Source organism: Gopherus flavomarginatus, chromosome 20 (assembly GCF_025201925.1).
Source record: "Gopherus flavomarginatus isolate rGopFla2 chromosome 20, rGopFla2.mat.asm, whole genome shotgun sequence".
In the NCBI taxonomy this organism is placed as follows: domain Eukaryota; kingdom Metazoa; phylum Chordata; order Testudines; family Testudinidae; genus Gopherus; species Gopherus flavomarginatus.
The window spans coordinates 8,596,190-8,609,736 of record NC_066636.1 but is presented as its reverse complement, the minus strand read 5'-3'; the positions used below and the strand labels follow the sequence as shown (position 1 = coordinate 8,609,736).

At 51.1% G+C, this 13,547-nt stretch overlaps 2 protein-coding genes across 8 annotated transcripts in view; one reads left to right on the top strand and one right to left on the bottom strand.

Annotated features, from left to right (window-relative positions):
- LOC127037812 (zinc finger protein 333-like) overlaps positions 1–13,547 on the bottom strand; it is a 1,302,204-nt gene that overhangs the window by 51,414 nt on the left and 1,237,243 nt on the right. The gene's annotated exons all lie outside the window — the stretch shown is intronic.
- The window catches only part of ZNF302 (zinc finger protein 302), a 105,685-nt gene that overhangs the window by 9,193 nt on the left and 82,945 nt on the right, over positions 1–13,547 (top strand). For 2 of the 7 annotated variants that reach the window (XM_050929994.1, XM_050929993.1), the window contains exon 3: positions 58–201. The exons of 1 other annotated variant lie outside the window; for it this stretch is intronic. In XM_050929994.1, the coding sequence (XP_050785951.1) occupies positions 58–201 (144 nt within the window). Of the gene's footprint in view, positions 1–57; positions 917–13,547 lie in introns of those variants that run through there. 4 more of the 7 variants (XM_050929997.1, XM_050929996.1, XM_050929992.1 and 1 more) reach the window with 3 other exon arrangements.

Here is a 13,547-nt window from a genome sequence, read left to right as displayed (position 1 = left end):
TGATGATCAAGTTGTACGAAATCAACTGAACTCCTTTGTTTTCTTCCATCTGAGCAGAGTTTCTGGTTTTCCAACGTGATATGATCTCCCAGCTGGAACAAGGGGAAGAGCCATGGGTCCCAGAGCTCCAGGGTTCAGAGGAAAGAGAGATCCTGAGATCTCCCCGCACAGATGAGGAAACATTAAACCAACTCAGAATCTGTAAGTGCCTGAAGGAAACATCTAGGATGCCCTACAAAGCTCTTGGGAAGTCTCTCAGTTCATTATTGTCCATAGCAGGGGTCGCATCAGCAGGGTAAATATAGCTCAAGGCTTCCTATAGATGCTAGCAGACACCGGGCAGTAGCTTTCTCCCTTCCCCCTGTGAAGTTGGATGGGATGTGAAGGCTGAATTGATCCCCTCCTCTCTCCTGTTGGGAGGAGCTGAGTTCCTGATTTTTATTTGACCTCTCTCCAGCACTTGTTTTGGTTTGGCCTTCCCCTTTCCATCCCTGTTTGAGGTTTCTGTTTCTATCACAGCAGGTGATGCAATGACGTGTGAGGTTCAGCACAGACCAGAAAAAGAGCAGGGAAACCAGCCAGGGGAGAAAATGGATAAATTTATTTCCTGTCAGGGAACTCAGAAGGGCCTTAAGGAAACCAGAATACAGCAGGAAATCTGCAGGGAAAAGCAAAAAAAATACATGTGCTGAGTGCGGGAAAAACTTCACTTACAGATCAGGCCTTTCTCAACATCAGAGAATCCACACAGGGGAGAGGCCCTGTGAATGCCATGAGTGCGGGAAAACTTTCAGTCGCAGCTCGCACCTTATTGGGCATCAGAGAATCCACACAAGCGAGAAGCCCCGCAAATGCCGTCAGCAGGCCTGCACAACTCGTAAAGCGGTGATGTAGAGAAATCTCTGTATTAACTATCTCTATAAATCTTTCTAACGTTGCATTGTGTTATTTTGTATTAAGTATCTTTCTGTATTAAGTATCTTTATGACATTGCATCCGGCATGATGTTATTGTGTAATTCATATGACTTGGCATTGTGCCTCTCTATTTTCATACAACTTTGTATTAGATCCCTATGTAGAAAACTGGTAGAAAACTTTGTATCAAATGTTATAGCCCCTAAGGATAGTATAGTTAAAGTAAAAGAAAACATGTGCCTTTTTGCTAGAAGTAGAATAAGATTTTCCCCCGCACTCTGTAATCAATTGCTCTATTGACTGAATGAGGTGTGAATGAGTGAGGCTTGGAAGACACCCACCTCCAGACAGCTACAACAGTTGAAGAGGGGATGGGAGCCAGAGCAAAGGACAATACAACTTGTCAAGTGGGCCCAATAAAGAAGAGCAGACATATTGATGGCCTCAGGGATTAGAAGCAAGCACCTTCTTTAGAAAACACCCTCTTTGAGCAGCATTGGGACAACACCCAGAGAAAAGCAGCACAAAGACCAACGGATGCAGACCCAGATTTTGAATCTGGTCTAGATTTGCATAAGAGGGAAGCTGCTATAAATGCGAGGTGTCTTGCAGAAGGACCCCGGATCTCGTCTTGTCACCATCGGACCATCGATTTGGATAGGTAGAAGCCCGGCTCCACCCCTCCCCCATCTAACTCACCTGGCCAGTGCAGTTAAGGGGAGCAACTAGTTGGTAACAACAGCAAGATAGATGTGTTTATGTCTGTGTGTGTGCGTGAATGCATGACTGTGATATATATCTCATGTGCATATCATAGAGTATTAATTGATACCTGTATTACTAATAAATGTGACATTTTGCCTTAATACCCCTGAAAAGTTCCTGTACAGTACTTTGAGTACAACAGCGAGGGCCACAATACACCAAAGAAAACAGCTGAGGACCGAAACCCCCCGGCCCTGCGGAAACACCCCCCACTCAGGACCTCCCGGCCTGGCGGAAACACCCCGCCCAGCCCTGCAGAAACAAACCCTCCTTCCCCAGCGCCGCCCCACCAAAACAGCTGTGGGTCAAAAAGGAAGGTTGGTGGTGGGGAGGTGTTACTTGATGTTAAATCAACCAGGGACTCCCAGCCAAAGAGGTGGCTGGGAGCCCTCAGGGTCAAATTAAAGGGCCTGGGGCTCTGACGACTGGGGGAACCCGGAGCTTTTCAGGGCTAGGGCAGGGATTTAAAGGTCCCAGAGCTCCTGCTGCTGAGGGGAGCCTGAGCCCTTGAAATCCCAGCCTCACTCCATCCGCTGGAGCTGCCGCCGGGATTCAGAGGGCTCTGTGCTGCCTGCAGCCACAGGGATCCCTGAGCCCTTTAAATCTCAGCTGCTGCCGGGATTCAAAGGGCTCTGGGCTGCCCGTGGTGGTGGGGAGCCCTGAGACCTTTAAACCTCAGCTGTGGTCGGGAATCTCTGCGAGCAGCCCAGAGCCCTTTGAATCCCGGCCGTGGCTGGCAGGCCGGCTTTAGGAAGTGCGGGGCCCAATTTGAACATTTTTGGCGGGGCCCCGCAGGGATGATTGGGGAAAAAAAAAGCCTTTCAGTTCTTAACAACCGGTTCCCTATAAAAAGTTCTGCCACAGTATGTATTTTTTGTACCAGTAGGGTTACCATACGTCCGTATTTTCCTCCCGGATGGTGATTTAAGAACCAAAAAACCTGACATGTCCGGGAAAGTACAGAAGTATGTTAACCCTACCTAAAGTTCTTTTTTAAAAAGATGGGTCTGAACTAGAAATGAGCTCTGCCACTCCCTTAGGGTGTGCTAGGGTGCACATGTGTGGGTCCCAGCAGCTCCCTGCCCATCTCATTGAAGCAGGTGTGCAGGGTTACTTCCCTGGGAACTGCAGGGCACCAGTGAACATGGGGCTGGCTGGAGGTGGGGGAGGGGGAGGATGCGAGAGGTAGGGTCTGGCTGCAGGCTGGGCAAGGGGTGTGGGGCAGGCTGGAGACAGGAGGTGTGGGGTGGGCTGGCTGGCTTCAGGCAGGGCCACAGGGAGGGTGCAGCATGGGTTGGCAGGGCTGGAGACAAAGGAGTGCAGGACTGGCTGGCTTCAGGCAGCGGGGTGCGGCAGGGGTTGGCTGGAGACGGGTTGGTGCAGGGCTGAAGGCAAGGCAGGGGGTACGGGGTTGGCTGGAGACAGGGCAGGGGGTGCAGGGCTGGTGCGGGCAGGGCAGGCAGTATGGCAGGGGTTGGCTGGAGACAGGGCAGGGGGTGCAGGGCTGGTGCGGGCAGGGCAGGCAGTGTGGCAGGGGCTGGCTGGAGACAGGGAAGGGGGTGCAGGGCTGGCTGGAGACGGGTTGGTGCAGGGCTGAAGGCAAGGCAGGGAGTGTGGGGCTGGCTGGAGATGGGCAGGCTGCAGGCAGGAACTGGTGCAAGCAGGGCAGGAGGTGCAGGGCTGGTGCAGGCAGGGGGTGCAGCAGGGGCTGGCTGGGGACGGGCTGGCTGCAGGCAGGGCAGGGGGTGCAGGTCCAGGGGGTACAGCCCATCCTCTATGGTGAGTGCCGCCTCCTCCTCCTCCTCCTCCCCCCCTCTCCCACTAGGGTAGCAGCAGCAGCCTGGGGCTTGGGGGCTATTTCAAGGGCCCGGGGCGCCCCTGCTTCCACTGCCCCAGCTCTGTAAATAGCCGCGGGAACCCTGGGGAAGCGGCGGGGCTCCAGTGGCTATTTAAAGGGCCGGGGAGGTAGAAGCAATGGGAGTCCTGGACTTTTTAAATAGCCCCCAGAGCCCCGCAGCCATACCCCAGGGCTCCAGCAGCAGGGCTCTAGTGGCAATTTAAAGGGCCTGGGGTTCCAGCCCCTGCTGGGAGCCCCAGGCCTTTTAAATTGCCCCCTGGGGAAGCTGGGCCACCCTGGTACAGCGCACTGGCTTTTGCTGGTACTGGGGCTTGGGTGCGGGGTCTTCTTAGGAGCGAGGCCGATTCAAGGGAATTGGTTGAATTGGCCTAAAGCCGGCCCTGGTGGCTGGGATTTAAAGAGCTCTGAGCTCCCCGCCCGCCTGCCCAGAGCCCTATAAATCCTGGCCGCGGCTGAGATTTAAAGAGCTCTGGGCTCCCTGCGGCTGCGGGCAGCTCAGAACCTTTTGAATCCCGGCCGCGGCTGAACTGTAAAGGTGTCTGGATTCCCCGCGGCTACGGGCAGCCCAGAGCCCTTTGATTCCCGGCTGCGGGACGCACAGTGAGACTGTATGTTGTGCAGGGCCGTATGTTGTGCAGGCCTGGCATGGAGGGGCAAAATAGGTAAGAAATTTCCGTGGCCTGTCACTAGCAAATAGTAGCCACCATGGATCCTGCTACATCTTAGCACTGTGGGAAGCAACCCTTCACAGAGACCATTTGTCTTGTGGTTTGGGATACTTCTCAAGACATGCTGCACTCAGAGTGACCCCCTCATCCTGTGCCAGCTGGAGAAAAGAAAAGGGGCCAGCCAACTCTCCCACTACCAGCTGCGAACCACTGATCCCCAAACAGTGGGAGGCCTCTGGCTTTGATGTGTATTAAATATCAGGCTGGTCTCTTTCTTTGGCAAATATCTAACAGAGCTAAAAGAGGGAACAAATGATTCTCAAAGGAGAGGGGAAAGACAATCACTGGGAAATTTAATCCCCTGCAACATCCAGAATGGAGAGCGACTCAGGGCAACAGGTTCCCCCGAAGGAAGAAGTTTTTGGGATTTAGAAACATAAGGAACAGCACAAAACTTGAGAGGATTTTTAATTGACATTTGATAATGACACAGAGGGAAAACCTGAGCTTTCAGATCAGTGTTCAGAAATGAAAGACAAAGGGTGGAAATCAGAGATTTTGGATTCATTTTGCAAATTATAGAGAGGAAAGTGGAAAATCAGAGGGATTTTATATCAGTTGTTGATAGGAGGTAAAATCTGAGTGTTTCACATGAATACTTGATAAATGAATAAAGAGGAAATGGGCATCATTTGCAAACATTTTGTGTTCAATAATCTGAGAAAAGGTGTAAATCTGAGATTTTCTTATTATTTTATAATTAGAGACAGGAAAATCTCAGGGCATATTCAATTAGAAATAGACAACTAGAGAGAAGTGGGGCAAATGTTTAGGTTATTTTATTTGAATCTTTGAGATTTGCAAAGAAATTTTGTCACAAACTACATATTTGATAACATGAGAGGAAAACACCAAGATCTGAGGGGAGAGAGTCACTTTCCTGTCAGGGCCCAGTACTCCCTCCCCCACCCCCTCCGGGGTCTCTCACTCACTGGGGGCTCCAGGCGGGGCTGGTGCGGTCAGAGCCTGGGGCTGCCTAGGGGGCAGGTCCCAGCTGGAGAAAGCCCCCGCCCCCCCGGCCAAGATAGGAATGTGCTACTGGTAGCAGCCTGGGGCTGGACCCTCTCTATGGGGGACACTTGCTCCCCCCTCCCCTTCCTGGCCCTTCCCACGCCCTGTTGCCAGCAGAGAGTGGCCCCCCCAGCCCAGCCCAGAGGTGTCCCTGTCTCAGGCCCCCCCCAGCCTCTGCCCATTAACCCTCTGCCCAGTTCAGAAATCACTCGGGGGAACCATTTCCCACCTACACAAGGACAAATCACTGCAGGTGAAAATGGGGGGAAACATCCCAAACCTGAGATCTGAACTGGCCATTGGCAAAGGGGAGAGAAAATGGGGCACAATGGGGGGAGGGGAACAGGGAACTTCTCAGGGGTTTGAGGGAAGGGGGTGTCACCCTGGATGTTGCTTGTTGCTCTCTAGGGAGAAAGAGGGCAGGACAGGAGAGGAGGGGGGTCTCCACGGAGGGAGCAGTGGTAATTCTGAGGGGATCTCACCCCCCCTTTTTCTCCCCGCTCCTCAGGGGTCACCTGCTCTTCTCCCCTCGCCCCCCGGCCATGTCCCGGCTGCACAGACATTTTCCATCCATCCCTTTCCCAGGTCTCCCCCCTCCGCAGCCCCCGCCCGACCCCACGCAGGGGCTGCTAGGTGTAATGCATGTTCAGTAGGGATTTCTCCCCTACTAATGCTGGGGTGTCCTTCTCCTATAGGTTAGTCTACTAATGATCTCATCTTGGTGCCATGTGTGTCAGTTCATTGCCATGGCACTCGTGTGCTCAGACATCTGAGGATGCCCTATAGAAAAGCTCCTTGAGTGGGGTGATCCACAGGGAGTAGCTCAAAGCTCCAAAGTGCCTGGCCAGGGGCAGGACATTAGCACAGCAAGGGAGGGGTGTGGCAGTGACATCACAAAGGCCTTTTGCAGGACCTCACACTATTGGTCAAAGACTATTGGTGAGCAGGTGGTGACCTCACAGAGAGATCCTGACATCAGTCAGGGGCCAGTGGCTAGGGAAACCTCAGAGACCCCTGTGGCTTTGCTTCAGCAAGTCTCCTTCTCCAGGTCTCTGTCTGAGGACTGAGAGAGTATTCGGGTTCACGGACGTGAGCGCCAGGAGGAACCTCTTTCCAGTTTTCTCCTTCCCTTGTAGTGATTTTACTAGAAAACAGCCGTCCCTGTTTAGAAGGTAAGAGCCTCCTGGAGGTGTGAAACCTGTTCAGTCTGATCCATCTGGTGAGAGTTGAATTCTAGGCATGGAAAACATGAGCTTAAGGAGGCAGAATTTTATTCCGCACCTGGGATTTTGTCCCTTAGAATCATGGGGACATTAGGGTTTGTCCTTTGTGTTTCACCTTTTCCTCCATCCACCTGTCCCTCCCTCCTTTCTCTTCATCTCTTCTTTTGTCCTTTCTCCTGTTCCCCTCCCAACACCAGGACGAGTGTGTGCGTGTGTGTTGCGGGGGAGTGCTCTGCAGCTCTCACTGTGGGTGGTCCATCCAAAAATGTGAGGCTGAAATAGTGCTCGGGCAGTCAGGGCTGGATTAACCTTTTGTTGGCCCTGGCACCAAACATATTTGTGGGCCCCAGTGTAGTCACTGTGGGCTCCGAGTGTGGGCCTGGTGGGGCAGTGCCATTGGTGCCTTCGTATACCCGGTACTGAACCTCAGAGACATTTTTCATTTTGATCACACACCTCTCCATGACTATATGCATTGCCATACACAGCTCCCTCAGCCCGCGGGTTTTCTTATTGAGCTGTACACCCATGTGGGTTTACCAGTGTCCACAGTGAGCAGAACTTTCATAGTGACCAAGGAAACTCCCCACAGATTTATCTCTTTCCTCATTCAGACCTTCTCTAGCCATGTCTCCAGTACCCCCCCATGTCACCAGTCACTGCATGTGGTCCTAGTCTCAGCTCAAAGTCCTAAAGCCAGCAGACACCTGATCAGTTCTGACAGATCCCTCCCTCAGCCCCCATCCTGCCATGTGAGCAAGCCACCTGCAAACACCATTTCCCCAAAGTGAGGACTTAGCCCTTGGGAATCTGAAGACACCAGCGTCTCTCCCTCTGCTCCCATCTACATGCTAGTCTGCTACCTGGTCACCACCACCTCTCCCCATACATGTTTCCTTTCTACTTTGGACATGCTCCCAACCAGCTGGAAGCTCCCTCTGCAAGCCTGACCTGCTCCCGCCTTCCCTGCTCCCCCGACATTCTTTTCCTACTGGTGACCTCTGTTCCTTGAGGTTAACTCCAGTGTCTTTAGGTGCTCTAGCTTAATGGCCCCAGGAGTCATAGAGCCACTTGTAGCTTCTCTAGCTACAGCCATGGGGCAACTGCCAGAGGCCAGCCTTAGACAGCTGCAGCTACTAGCCGCAGGAGCGGAGGCAATGCCAAGGCTGAGCATGCTTGAACCTTGCAAGGGCAGCACTAGGGACTCTAAATCCTCAGCACTGGCCCTAGGCAGCTGCAGACTCTGGAGTTAGGCACTTTCCTCCTCTAGGTTCCTGCATGGTTACAGAACTGCAGTAAAGTGGAACAATTATCAGCTTCTGTGATTGGAAGATGTCTGGATCCATCTAATAAGACCGTCCTACATAAATGAGGAAAGTTGAGGTGCCTTTATTATTCTTTTGTTCCATTCTTTGTTTCTATGGGGAATTTGCCAGTGCAATATCACTGTCTTCCTTTTAAACAAACAAAACTAAAAAAAAAAGTGTAATGGCTGTTGAAAATAGCAATTCCAGCCCTCGTTAGCACTGGGAAGACCCCAACGTTTGTTGCTCAATTTTCTCCTACTTTTTCTACAGTAAATGACAGTGGATCAGCATATTTGATTTGGGAGAAATGAAGTAACAGCTGCCCAAATTGAGCTTGAGCACTCCTGATTTTGAGGTGTTCAGATCTGGAAGGCAGGGGCTAGATTCCCTTTCTGAATATTAGATACATCTGGAAAGGAAAAGTCAATTTCTATTTTCATGGCTCAGAAGTGGAAATCCTCCTGTCCTGTATCTGAAGCTGTCCAGGTCCAGTAGAGCCTCCCCTTCCTTACTTACCCTTTTACCTTCTGGTGGGATCCACATACCTCCCTTTGCCCAGCTTCAGATAGAGAGGGGCCCTGTCCAGTTAGTCCACCCAGTTCCATCTTTGGGGGCTGCCAGGTGAGGTCACACCAGCATCCCTAAGCCCGTCTGGGGAAGTCTTCTGAGGGTGCTACCTGGGCCAAAGCCTTCTACTCCTTGGTCACACCTCTTCCCTATTCACAGGTGGCACCCGCTTCTAGCAGCCAGCCCCCCAGCCACAGCAAGCTGCAGCGCATGGAGTCTCACAGCTTCCCCCCTCCCTTTCCTGTTGATAGCAGCCCAGGGAATGCTGGGAAATGTTCCTTCTCTGCTCCAAGGCAGGGAGCTGGCCAAGGAACTACAGCTCCCAGGGCCCTGTGGGGTCTCAGCTCCCCTACTGAATCCAGGCTGCTCTGAGGCTCCCTTTCTGCAGAGGGGAGGAAGTTACTGTTACAGGTCCCTTCAGAGCTTGGGCCTAGCACTATGGCACCATGTCAAATCCAGTACTGCTCCCAACTCTATCCAGCTCTGCTGCTGGCAGGATCCCTTCCCATTCTTTTTGTTTCCTGCCTCCCCTCCAAGGAGAAGCTCTGCATTGTTCCTGTGTGGGGAATTGAATCCAGGCTGCCTGGGTGAAAGCCAAGAATCCTAACCACTAGACCACATGGGACTTCTATAACACATTTACATGTTCATATTCAATAACACAATTAAACGTAGCCATTCAAAGTAGCCATTTAAAAGAAGCCATTCAAAAAACTTCGAAAACAGACTTCAAAGAGAAATTGCAGAGTTACAACTGATCTGCAAACTTAACACCATTAATTTGAGCTTGAAGAGGGACTGGGGGTGACTGGCTCACTACAAAAGCAATTTTCCCTCTCTTGGTAATTGACACCTCCCTGTCAATTACTTGGAGAGAGCCACATCCACCCTGACTGAATTAGCCTTCAACACTGGTTCTCCCCTTGTATGGTAACTCCCTTTACATCATGTTCCAATATATATTTATGCCTCTATCTGCAATTTTCACTCCATGCATCTGAAGAAGAGGACTTTTTACCCACGAATGCTTGTGTCCAAATAAATCTGTTAGTTCTTAAGGCGTCACCAGACTCCTCGTTGTTTTTGTGAAATAAAAGCAAAATGCACTCTAAGCTGATCTTAACCCTTTCAATGCCCTTACAAACTTAGATGCTTCTCACCACAGGCCGGCTGGTGGCTTTTCAGCCAGGCTCTCCCCTTTCGTCAGCGCTTCAGTTGCTTGGTGTGGGGGTGTCTGTAGATGTAGGTTTACGAAAGAGACAAAGCATGGCAAATGTCTCTGCTTTTATCATGTCCTTTCTTCCCTCTTGGCTTTGCTCCCCCTTCAGAGTCAGGTGAGCATCACTGCGTCTCTCCAAGCAAGTCTGAGCAATTCCCCTGGGGTGTCCTCTTGCAGGTAAGTGATTGCACTGTAGCTCCCTTGCTGAACAATGGCTGTTGATGGGTTGTTTGACACCCTGTCCGGGTGTTGGTTACTTTCCTTGCTGTTGTCACTGGGGAGCTAATATTTGGCTGACTCCCCCACCTTACAGCATAGTGATAACCACACTGCACAATTCTCATAACTTCATATGCATGAATGGTAAACATCTATGGGTAGAGAAATGACTTTCAGCAGATCATATCCTTTTCCCCTGATGCCTTACAAGGCATGCTCTTGTATATAAGATCACGATTATATGAAAATGAGGAATATGGGGGTTACAGCACGCTCCCCCAAAGGTACAGAATGTCACACTGAGATTCTATTTTCATTTGTTATGTAACAGCATTAAAGAGATCCAATGACTGGACCAATGGCATTTTCAAGTGCTAAAATAGCCAAGCTGCTGTTGGTCTCTCATTGGCCATCAGCGACTGAAGATACGGTTTAATGAGCCAGAGCTTCAAGGCGAGGTGGCTCTGTCCACTGCCTTCCGTTGCACTGCTGGGCACCAAGTCCCTGGCGGTCAATATGTGAAACTGGGAGAAGAGAGTGGCTGGTGGCAAGCGGTGGTAGAACTTTTGCCACCAGGGTCTAGCTGTCTAACTTCCTCTTCGTACTGCTGGGCCCCCGTTGCCTTCAGGTAGCACAGGAACTAAGGCAGGAATAGGGTGAGGAAGCTAGTAAAGCCGAGCAAGGAAGGCAGAAGTTAATCTTATCTTCATGGGCAGCTCGCAATGACGTCCTTTTTCTGTGCCACAGCTGACAACAACATCCCAGACAGAAAATTAACAGGCCAAAAAGAAACCTAGCAGCTGCTGAAACAGTTCGGTTGGGAGCGTGCTAGACTAATAGGCTCTTCTATCCTCCTTTATGCACTGGCGGGATGTTTTCTGAGAGTGTAGCAGTTCCTTTAACTGCCACGAGTCCCCCATTTCAGGCTATGCAGCAGGAAAAGACAGCATGGGCTTTTGCACCGAGTTGGCCCACCCGACCTTTCATTCTTCTCTTGCTCTTTGTCAGCAAGGAGAAGAAAAAGAAGCTCTCCCTCAAGCTGGAGTCACACGGGCGAGGTAAGGAAGACTTCCTGAGTGCTGGCTCCAGTCCTCTGCTCTGCCAGCTGACCTATCGAGGGGCTACCACCACATTCTCTAGATTTGTCCATCGGTCTGTGCCAGAGTGAGCAACAGCCAAGTAGGTGGAGTTTCTGTAGTGTAGTGGTTATCACATTTGCCTAACATGCAAAAGGTCCCTTGTTCAAAACCAGGCAGAAACATGCTGGCTTCCTTTTCACAGATCCTCTTGTTGTTCAGAAAGGCCACTCCTCCTATTGGCTGTCCCTGGGATAACTCCAACCCCTGCATGACAGAGGATGCCTGACAGCAGTGGAGAAAGCACCTTGGTGTCAGGCTGGAGAACCTAGAGTAGTTAGGCCAGTCACCATTTGGAGGCTTGTGGCTTGGCCACCTCTGCTGTTGGAGGTTGGCCTATAGAGGCTGTCACTTAGTGCTGGGCTCCTTTGTGTGACTGGCCAAAGGAAAAAGTGAGGCAGGAATGGGGCAATAGAGGAAAGTTGAGCTGAGGAAGGCAGGGAAGAATCTATGTGGCTAAGTGGGGTTAGTAGAGCACCACTCTTCATTCTGCAAAGCCTGGGGAGGTGTGATTGGCTGCTGGGAGGCAGAATCCTGTGCCTGCCTCTTGGCTTCCAGGAGTGGCTACTTGCAGCCCAGGAGAAGAAGGGGGGTTCTGGGTGAAAGGAAAACAAGCAAAGCTGAGTCCAAGGGGAGAATGGCGGCTCCTTTATGGCCAACCTGGGGGCGTGACTGATGGTTTAGAGGTGGAGGCTGGGCTGGCTGTGAGCAACTGGGATCCAGGAACCCCCACCTGCCCTTCTGAGGGCTGAACCCATGGAGGTGCAGTGGCTGCTGGGAGACGAGACCCCTGTGGCTGCCTGTTGGCATCCCAGGGATGGCTACTTGCAGCCCAGGAGAAGCGGGGTTCTGGGGGGAAGGAAAAGCAGCAATGGTGAGGCTGAGTGGGCTCCTTTCTGGCCGAGATGGTGGCTGCTGTGTGAGTCTGGGAGTTGCTATGTAAGCCATAAGTGGACGTAGTGCAGTGAAAAACTGCTGCTCCATTCTGGCCGACCTGGGGGCACCATGGATGACTTGGGAGTGGGGGCAGGGCGCTGCCTGTGAGCAAATGGGATCCAGGAAGCCCCAGCCTGCCCCTCCAGGGGCCGAGTCTTCTTCTCTCCTGCCATGGGGAGCCCGACCTTAAGCCTGCCCAGCATGTGCAGCAGCTCGAGCATTAAGCCTTCCTGTGTGCATAACTGAACTACGCCCTAGTGTAATAAGGTGTAAAGTTTAGAATGTGAATTTATCTTTAATTTCCATGGTAATTTACTTTGATCTTTTATTACTACCACTTATAATCCTTAAAACTCCATCTTTCTGTAGTTAATAAATCTGTTTTATGCTGTACTTAAACTGGTGTATTTTGCTTGAAGTTCTTGGGAAATCTCAGCTCCATTACAAGGCTGGTTCATGTACTATTCACAGTGAGGGAGGGGTGGACCCTGTGTAATAAACTCACACTGATCAGGCTTCTGATTATGGCAAGATGGTATGATCCAGGGGTGCAAGGCTGCAGAGCTGTGGGGGGGGCGACTCTCTATCATTAGTGTTATGAGTGGCTGCAGAAGCATTCATGTAATTCAGTTGGCTGTGTCCCTATCTACGGATGTCTGTGTAAGTGCAATATCTGCCAGAGATTCACAGCTTGTCTCAGCATCACATGTGTGAGAGGGAGTCCAGGTGGTGGGACAAAGGCTCAGTGGTCCCACTGTTCAGGTTGCATCCCATAGATCCCATCACAGACTTTCAACAACCACAGAGAATGTCACTGAGACCAGAGAGAGAGATGCCAAAATAGTGATTCAGTGCTGCAGACAATCAAACTATCAGAAATTCTGTGCACAGAGAAGACCCTGCTAGTGGAAATAACTTTGGAAAAAAGACCCTTCTGTCCAGATGTAGGCTCGTTACGCTCAGTGCTCTGCGTGGGGGCCTTCAAGAGCCATGGATGGCAAGTGAGTTACGAGACCTTTTCTTGTATCCACGTTTATTACGGTGCCTCCTTCAACACTTGTCAGAAAAAAATGGCAAACGGTTTTCGTTGGGAAGCATTGCATTGCAAGGCAGAGGCAGTCTTCTCTTCTTCCAAAAGACTTGACAAAAAGGGGAGGAGCGGAAACATCTGGCAAGGCAACACCATGGGTTCTGCATCTCTACCTCCTTACCTGCAAGCTGCCTCGGGACTTTCTCAGAGCCCATTCATCAGTGACAATCAAAAGGAAGAAGACCATGACATGCTGTGTTTGCGACATCCCCAGCGAACACAAGAAGGGTGGGCAGGCTTTATGTTGCCGCAATTGCAAGTCAAAGCAAACACCCATGTACCAATGCACTACCGCAGCCTTTCATCAACTACAGGCTTGTGATTTGATTCTTGCCAAGTCTTCTCTCCAAAGAAGACTTTCCTAGCAAGTAATGACTTGGGATACCAAGGGAGCTCTCTGTCTGTTACTAGAAAACACAGGAAAATGTGAGCAGCGGAGACAAAACCATAAACAAAGGCACCACTGGGTGTTGAACCCAAAGGATCCCATTTATTCGGCAGGTGCTTTAGCCAGCTCAACCAAGTGCCTGCCTTGACAAAAGTATTGCAACTGTTCCTTTGATGGTCCAGG